The sequence below is a fragment of the Limulus polyphemus genome, unplaced genomic scaffold (assembly GCF_000517525.1).
Source record: "Limulus polyphemus unplaced genomic scaffold, Limulus_polyphemus-2.1.2 Scaffold5920, whole genome shotgun sequence".
In the NCBI taxonomy this organism is placed as follows: domain Eukaryota; kingdom Metazoa; phylum Arthropoda; class Merostomata; order Xiphosura; family Limulidae; genus Limulus; species Limulus polyphemus.
Window position 1 is genome coordinate 19,680 of NW_013671530.1, and position 9,419 is coordinate 29,098.

At 36.0% G+C, this 9,419-nt stretch overlaps 1 protein-coding gene across 1 annotated transcript in view; it reads left to right on the forward strand.

Moving 5' to 3' along the window:
• Positions 1–9,419, forward strand: part of LOC106473142 — a 26,979-nt gene that overhangs the window by 15,139 nt on the left and 2,421 nt on the right. The window contains exons 8-16 of the mRNA XM_013933822.2: positions 865–1,014; positions 2,579–2,699; positions 3,227–3,381; positions 4,138–4,248; positions 4,518–4,607; positions 6,585–6,714; positions 7,231–7,346; positions 7,840–7,902; positions 8,444–8,555. Coding sequence (XP_013789276.1) covers positions 865–1,014; positions 2,579–2,699; positions 3,227–3,381; positions 4,138–4,248; positions 4,518–4,607; positions 6,585–6,714; positions 7,231–7,346; positions 7,840–7,902; positions 8,444–8,458 — 951 coding nt within the window. The 3' untranslated portion in view covers positions 8,459–8,555. The remainder of the gene's footprint in view (positions 1–864; positions 1,015–2,578; positions 2,700–3,226; positions 3,382–4,137; positions 4,249–4,517; positions 4,608–6,584; positions 6,715–7,230; positions 7,347–7,839; positions 7,903–8,443; positions 8,556–9,419) is intronic.

Consider the following 9,419-nt stretch of genomic DNA (forward strand, 5'->3'; position numbering starts at 1 on the left):
TAAAATATTTTATAAAAGAGTAAAACGTTTTCTAAAAAGAGTAAAATATTTTTTAAAAGAGTAAAACGTTTACTAAAAAGAGTAAAATATTTTATAAAAGAGTAAAACGTTTTCTAAAAAGAGTAAAATATTTTTTAAAAGAGTAAAACGTTTACTAAAAAAGAGTAAAATATTTTATAAAAAGAGTAAAACGTTTACTAAAAAGAGTAAAATATTTTATAAAAAGAGTAAAACGTTTACTAAAAAGAGTAAAATATCTTATAAAAGGAGTAAAATATTTTATAAAAGGAGTAAAAAGATTTGTTGATTGAAATCTTTCTACTGTGATGAAAACATTGAAGTTATTGATTAATCTGTAAAGAATTATCATCATAACTTGACAGATTCATTGTGAAAAAAAGGATGTTGTTTTGATGAAGTGTATCAAGAAGATGAAGCCTTACATGAATGGATTCTTCTTCTTTAGGGTTAGACGATGAAAAATCCAATTTTTGAATGAGCTTCAACTTCATGGGTTACTCGAAACAAAAGTTGGAAAATGTTCGCCAAAAGAACTTTATAAACTAGAAATAAATTAACGTCAAGAAATGTTGATAGTTTGTTTTAATTCCGAATAACGTCAACTGATACTTCGAAACTGTTATTCATTAGTACTTTTTATTAAAGAAAACCACCACAGATGTTGTTGTGATATCTGAAGTACATGGTGTGTACATCTATATTCTATTCTGGTAATGACGTTTCGTACATGATGTGTAAATCTACATTCTATTCTGGTAATGACGTTTCGTACATGATGTGTAAATCTACATTCTATTCTGGTAATGACGTTTCGTTAAATTTCACTGTTTTCTTACCTTCCAGATTCCGACTGGTTTCGGTTGCCAGAGATTGGCGAAGGATTTAAAACAGCCTGTTGACTTGTCGAACAAGGACCTGTTGATTCAAGGGGAACTTCTCTACACCATGTTAAACCACACAAATACGCCTTACAGCTACGCTACGACGTTTTTTGTAATTAAAATATTCGTTTTTCTGTTAAAGTCAACATTAGTAATGATAGGAAAAACACATTGGTTTAAGAGATCAATTTAGCACAAAGATACAAAACCCTATAACCCGAAGACTTTCTACAGATGGACCTTTTTTCGTCAGTTTATCCCTGATTACAAAAGATCCACCTTTAAAAAGCTTTAGAGATTTTTTGTACTTACGATCTATTAGCTATCGTTCAAATATGCAATCTAATTTCTAATATTTTTATTCTAAGCTTAAAACCACTTTTTTAACAGCTTTAGACCACATTAGGTGGTCTATCAGTAAGTTCTTTTAACAGTCAACATTACTATCTCACAGCTTTCAATGTAACGTCCTTATATCAGTCAACATTCCTATGTCATAACTTTCAATGTAACGTCTTTTTATCAGTCAACATTTTTATCTTACAACTTTCAATGTAACGTCCTTATATCAGTCAACATTCCTATGTCATAACTTTCAATGTAACGTCTTTTTATTAGTCAACATTTTTATCTTTCAACTATCAATGTAACGTCCTTATATCAGTCAACATTCCTATGTCATAACTTTCAATGTAACGTCTTTTTACCAGTCAACATTTCTATCTCACAACTTTCAATGTAACGCCCTTTTATCAGTCAACATTCCTATGTCATAACTTTCAATGTAACGTCCTTTTAACAGTCAACATTCCAATGTCATAACTTTCAATGTAACGTCCTTATATCAATCAACATTTCTATCTCATAACTTTCAATGTAACGTCCTTTTAACAGTCAACATTCCTATGTCACAACTTTCAATGTAACGTCCTTTTAACAATCAGCGTTCCTATGTCATAACTTTCAATGTACATCGGTTGATTTTTCAGGATGTTACGAACTAGAGTTTAAAGAAAACTGTGTTAAACCGTTCTTGCTGGAATTGTCAGTTCGATCAGAAGACGAGACTTATATTCGTGTACGACGTATTTGGACAAGTAAAAAAAAATACCATCTAAATATTTTCTTATCTTCAGAAAGCAGCAATAAAGATGACAAGAAGATGAATATTTTCCAATGAAGATGACGAGAATCAATCAAATCATCTTAAACAGCCGAGTTTCTTGGTTATTGGATATTTTTCAATGTATTAAAAAAAACCAACGTATTTTTATCGTATAGTAGGCTTAGATTTTCAATACCATAATATGTGTATAGAGCTAATGAAAGAGGCTACTATATTGAACTAAACACAAGTACATAATAACATCCCATTATTTCTGTTTTAAATCTAAAACTTTAAGTGATTACGTATGCATAATATATATATATATATATGTAAATTATGTAAATAATATTTGAAACAATCATTCATTTTATAAGACACGTGTTACTTACAGCTATTCTCGGTATTTGAGGATAGTTACATTTTCACCCTAAGATTGTTGTAGTATCACTACGCCACGAGTGAAGGAGACGTTTCTAATCTTTCAAGTGATGTCTAGATGAAACACCTACTGAACGTTTACTCGAAATTAAATTAAAATATATTAAATTAAATAATATATCTCTTCCAGGTGGCGTACGACCAGAAGTCTGGCCATCTAGCTCATTTCTACAACCGATGGGAAAAGAACACCTCATCTGATCCAGTTCCTGTACAATCAAGTCTTATCGACGTGTATGGCTACAAAGACAGTGAGATGTTCTTGGATTTTCTATCTCGACTTTTAACGTAGTTTTATGTTTTGTAATCTTGTTTCAAGTTTCGTACAAAATGAAGTTTTGAGTAAATGGGCCAATCGTTGTGTTCATCCGCTTGTTTTTTTTTGGAGCAATTCTTGTCAAAAATTTCATAACTTCAGAAACTTTTCACGAAATGTGCTTGTTATAATACAGTATAGACCAAAAAGTTTCATGTTTTGTATAATTCGTTCATTATTGTTTCTTCGCCTTTCTGAATTCTTGGTAGCACTGTGTTGTTACCTTTAAGTTCGAATACGTCCCGAAGCTATGTTGTAAGCAAAATTAGAGATAAAAACCCGATGAAAAGAACCACACATTCTGTTATATCCCCCCACCCCCTTATTGGCCACGAGGTTGATTTTTCCATGATGCTTTCCTGACTCATCACATGAAGATGTTTGAAGATCTGACTTTATTTGTCGTTATTCAAACAGTTTTCAAGATTCGTGCCTAATATCTCTCATATTTTTCGTTTGTAGAAGTGTTATATACAATCAACCAGGACTACGGTAACTGTTCCATGACAAGGACCACCACATATGTACCAAAAGTCTACATGCCCTTTGGGAAAGAGCTTGTTTTGACTAGTCCAGAATTTTTGGGCAGCAACGAGGGATTTCATTATTTTGGAGAGGTTCGTGTGTTTTGCTTTGTTTAGGAGTTAAGGCTTTAACTCGTGCTCGTGTTACGTTTTGTTTTAGCTTTAACCCAGATTCGTGTGGTATGTTTTGTTTAGGAGTTAAAGCTTTAATTCAGGTTCGTGTGTTACGTTTTGTTTAGGAGTTAAAGTTTTAACCCAGATTCGTGTGGTATGTTTTATGGAGTTAAAGTTTCATCTCAGGCTCGTGTGGTATGTTTTTATGGAGTTAAAGTTTTAACTCAGGTTCGTGTGTTACGTTTAGTTTCGGAGTTAAAGCTTTAATTCAGGTTCGTGTGTTACGTTTTGTTCAGGAATTAAAGTTTTAACCCAGATTCATGTGTTATATCGGATATTTTTAAAATATTTCCAGGCAAGAGAGTTAGTTTACTTCTAGTGGCCAGAGATGTCACAACAGTAATTTCAAATTTTGGTTTACACCTGGATTGAAATATACATGTTTGATGTTTAAGACTCATAACGTAGATAAATTAATATGTAGAACTATACACGGACTTTTATCTATATTAGAATATTTTTATTTGTGAGCTTTCATCGGAAAACAACGTACCTACATGACATTGTAGGTTTATTGATTAGGAAATGATGAATTATGAGTTTTATTCTGGTATTCGATGTTTTATATATTTTGAATCTTGAGATAATATAATATAGAATGTTAAGCCAGCCTTCACAGATATTAATACAAACTTCAGTGTTTTAATTTGAATTTGTATTTTAATCTAAATTTAGAGTGAAGAACGTAACATTCCTGTGTCAGTGTTTGAAAAAAAGGTGGAGGGTTTTTCACTCGGACCTGGTACGAAGTATCCTTACGCCGTAATCACACGTTATTACACTAACGTAAGTATAATTTAGAGGTAAGCAGGAGGTTTGTAATACTATAGATAACTGTTAGAACCTAGAGGTTTGTAATACTATCGATAACTGTTAGAACCTAGAGGTTTGTAATACTATAGATAACTGTTAGAACCTAGAGGTTTGTAATACTATAGATAACTCTACGAACCTAGAGGTTTGTAATACTATAGATATATATTTGTGTGCATGATTTAAAACAGCCATGAAGATTTGACCTGTTGTAGCTACAGCTTCTTGTTTCGTTCTAACAGGATGAAGTTTGGTACGACAGCAACACCAGAGAGCAGCAAGTACCAATTCGAGTTACTGTTCGGGTTTACAGCGACGGGAATATTCCACGGGTATGTTTGATTTTGTACTGATAAGACAAGGCCCGATTTTGTTTGATTTCGTTAGTATTGTATTTCGATGTTCTTGACAAACAGTTATCACATATCATTCTAGTAGCTAGAAACAAAAATCTGTATTAGAACACTGATAGTGCAAGGAAGGAAGGTGTGGAGACAGAAGTTTGTAAAGAGGATACGTTGGCGTAAATAAAGAAGATGGATGGTGTGAAGAATGGAGACTGGTGGTGTGAATAATGGAGATTGGTGGTGTGAATAACGGAGACTGGTGGTGTGAAGAATGGAGACTGATGGTGTGAATAATGGAGACTGGTGGTGTGAAGAATGGAGACTGGTGGTGTGGAGAATGGAGATTGGTGGTGTGAATAATGGAGACTGGTGGTGTGAATAATGGAGACTGGTGGTGTGAATAATGGAGATTGGTGGTGTGAATAATGGAGATTGGTGGTGTGAATAATGGAGATTGGTGGTGTGAAGAATGGAGACTGGTGGTGTGAATAATTGAGACTGGTGGTGTGAATAATGGAGACTGATGGTGTGAATAATGGAGATTGGTGGTGTGAAGAATTGAGACTGATGGTGTGACTAATGGAGACTGGTGGTGTGAATAATGGAGACTGGTGGTGTGGATAATGGAGACTGATGGTGTGAATAATGGAGGCTGGTGGTGTGAATAATGGAGGCTGGTGGTGTGAATAATGGAGACTGGTGGTGTGAAGAATGGAGACTGATGGTGTGAATAATGGAGACTGGTGGTGTGAAGAATGGAGACTGATGGTGTGGAGAATGGAGACTGGTGGTGTGAAGAATGGAGACTGGTGGTGTGAAGAATGGAGACTGGTGGCGTGAAGAATGGAGACTGATGGTGTGGAGAATGGAGACTGATGGTGTGGAGAATGGAGACTGGTGGTGTGGAGAATGGAGACTGGTGGTGTGAAGAATGGAGACTGGTGATGTGAATAATGGAGACTGGTGGTGTGAATAATGGAGACTGGTGGTGTGAAGAATGGAGACTGATGGTGTAAATAATGGTGTGAAGAATGGAGACTGATGATATGGAGAAATGAGACATGGCGTGAAGAAGGGAAACTATGGCTATAGAAGAAGAGTCTGATGGCGTGTTAAAAGAGGAATAATTAACAGTGAACGAATAAGTCATCCAAGGTTATAGTTAACTTCTAACTGATACAGATATTCATACTTCGAGCAGATGATTTGTGTAACACGAGAACAGTTCACCAAACTTGAAGAAAGATCATCGCAAGACCACGGGTGTTTCTCGCCCTGAACCTTGAAAAGGGTTCTATTAAGAAGAATGGGGTTCTAGTAAGAAGAATACGTAGCAAGTGTTTGAAGTATTTTCTGTCTTACATGTTGAACATTTATTTGAAGTAGAAACTGTGGTTTGAACCTTATTTCCTGGTAAATTCGTATAGTGTTAACATAGAGGTAAAAACTGACGTGTATGATTTACATTTGTGTTAGATAACTTACAGTTGAAATGTCAACTACACGGACATTCCAGGCTAAACAAAACAGACATTTCTAGTCCATCATAATTACAGGACAAAAATAATCAATTAAAAATATATAACTTTTTGAGTTACTGTATTTATGCAAAATAATGTTGAAATCCAGAATAGATACTGTTGTTGCTAAGAGAGATGACGTTTTAAGTTATTCGTGTACAACATTGTTGTCAATCCGGTATAACTAATAGTGTTGCTAAGAGAGATGACGTTTTAAGTTATTCGTGTACCAACATTGTTGTCAATCCGGTATAACTAATAGTGTTACTAAGAGAGATAACGTTTTAAGTTATTCGTGTACAACATTGTTGTCAATCCGGTATAACTAATAGTGTTGCTAAGAGAGATAACGTTTTAAATTATTCGTGTACAACATTGTTGTCAATCCGGTATAACTAATAGTGTTACTGAGAGAGGTAACAAGGTATTTTAATATTTACAGCCGTCCGAAGTAGTAACTTTCAATGTTGCTGACTTTTCCACCGAGTTACATAGCCCGGAGAAAGTATTTGACGTTTCCAGCTGTTTTATGGACTCATCAATGTCCAAGTGGTTCCAAATTACTTTTCCAAGTATGTAATAATCTATTATTTATCATAGTGCCTGTCCAAATGCAAGTCTTCCTTGTTGTTTATATCTACCTGCTTGTCTCTCTCTGTCTGCCTGTCTCTCTCTCTCTCTTTGTATCTATCTGCCACTCTGTTTGTATCTGCCTGTATATATCTACCTGCCTATCTCTCTTTTTGTATCTATCTGCCACCCTGTTTGTATCTGCCTGTCTGCCTTCCCATCTGTTTGTATCTGTCTGTCTGTCTGTAGTTGCCTGCCTATCTGTCGGTTTGTATCTGCCTGTCTGTATCTGTCTCTGTCTGTTTGTCTCTTTGTGTTTGCCTGCCTGTCTGTCTGTATCTGTCTCTCTGTCTGCTTGTCTCTTTGTGTCTGCCTGTCTGTCTGTCTGTATCTGCCTGCTTGTTTATAATTATTTGAATGATGGTATGCCTTCCTTCCAAGGCTCCAACTTGATGTTAATAAATATGATTTTGATATCAGATTCTTTAACAAATTAACAATTTCCAATCTTGTTTCAGTGGAAGCCTACGGAATCCTGGTGTCAATGGAATTCCCAGGTAAAATCAAAGACAAATTTCTGAAAACAACGAGAACGCTCACTGGCATCTCCTCGTTACGAATTCCAAAGGTTCTGGTAAGATCTATAGCTTCTTTATCGTTTGTCTTCGTTATTATAACCACAATAAGACAATTTATGGTGAAAACTAACGGGGAAGATGTCTGGCAACGACCAGAAACTTAAAACTATGAGGTAAGGAACAACTGAAGGTCAATGAACGCAGTAAAACATTTTTTTGTTTGTTTAAGCGCAAAGCAGGACAGTGGGCAGTCTGTGCCCTGATCATCGTAGTGATAGAATCTCGAATTTTAAACTTAAAAGCCCTCAAATTTACCAATGAGCCCTCTGGTGGCACACTACTGTTACTACATATTATGTTTTTACCGAATTTATTTATTTATTGGGTCCCGAATTTGAACCTTAAAAGCCCTCAAATTTACCAATGAGCCCTCTGGTGGCACATTACTGTTACTACATATTATGTTTTTAAATATATTTATACATAAAGATTTAATATATTTGATTTTTTCTCATTAACTAACCAAATATTTTAACTTGAACTTCTTAGGTTGATTTTGATAAAGACCAGATGTACGTTTCGGCGTTGCTGTTGGAGAGACCTCCTTATTTTGTAAGTAAACAAATGTTAAAATGAGTGTTTTTTTTTCTGTTATTAAAAGTCGTTTATTTAATACGTACTTGAATGACACCATTCAGCGAGTTCTATAGTATCTTTAATGTCTGGTTTAGTCACCAGGTTGGTAAGTTGTGTAGCTGAGTTAGTGTCTGGTTAAGTCACCAGGTTGTTAACCTGCGCAGCTGGGTTAATGTCTGGTTTAGTCACCAGGTTGGTAAGTTGTGCAGCTGGGTTAATGTTTGGTTAAGTCACCAGGTTGTTAACCTGTGCAGCTGGGTTAATGTTTGGTTAAGTCACCAGGCTGGTAAGTTTTGTAGCTGAGTTAATGTCTGGTTAAGTCACCAGGTTGTTAACCTGTGCAGCTGGGTTAATGTTTGGTTAAGTCACCAGGCTGGTAAGTTTTGTAGCTGAGTTAATGTCTGGTTAATTAACTAAGTTGGTAATATCTTAAAATATTTAATTAAGACACTTACTTAATATATCGTTTCACTATTAACGACCTAGTCGTCGTAATTAAATACGTATTTTGTTCCAGACGACTTCAACGTGAATGAAAACAAACGTCTCAAAGCTCCCACTTCAACACTTGGAGTGACCACGCCTCAGGACTGTGCCAAGAGTTGTCTAGAAAGCATTGAAATTTGTTGGTATGTCTGTTTCACGTCTTATCCACGAGCTTCCAAAGGGATTTGTTGGTATGTCTGTTTCACGTCTTATCCATGAGCTTCCAAAGGGCTTTGTTGGTATGTCTATTTCACGTTCTTATCCACGTATTTCCAAAGGGCTTTGTTGGTATGTCTGTTTCACGTCTTATCCACGTATTTCCAAAGGGCTTTGTTGGTATGTCTGTTTCACATCTTATCCATGTGTTTCCAAAGGGTTTGTTGGTATGTCTGTTTCACGTCTTATCCATGTGCTTCCAAAGGGTTTTGTTGGTATGTCTGTTTCACGTCTTATCCATGTGTTTCCAAAGGGCTTTGTTGGTATGTCTGTTTCACGTCTTATCCACGTGTTTCCAAAGGGCTTTGTTGGTATGTCTGTTTCACATCTTATCCACGTGCTTCCAAAGGGCTTTGTTGGTATGTCTGTTTCACATCTTATCCACGTGCTTCCAAAGGGCTTTGTTGGTATGTCTGTTTCACGTCTTATCCACGTGTTTCCAAAGGACTCTGCTTAACCTATGGACATACAGCCTGGATATCTGCTTCTCTGACCTTCTACTCTCGTCTCCAGGTTTTGGAGCGCCATGTCCTCCGGCTTGCCTTTGGCGTCAAACTTCCTAGTCTCACTTCTGACCTTTATCGCCGTATCAACTTTCCTCACATTCTATTACATCTTCGACAGCTTCGCACTCGCTATGTTAGTAAATGTTTTCGTGATCACTGTACCCACTCCGAGAAGCATTTTGTCACCAGCTGATCACCTACTGAACCTCTATGTCATGTCCCTCCCAGCAGACAATCCCGACCACATTGAGATGCCGATGTCCCCTCTTCCCCCATTTATCTATC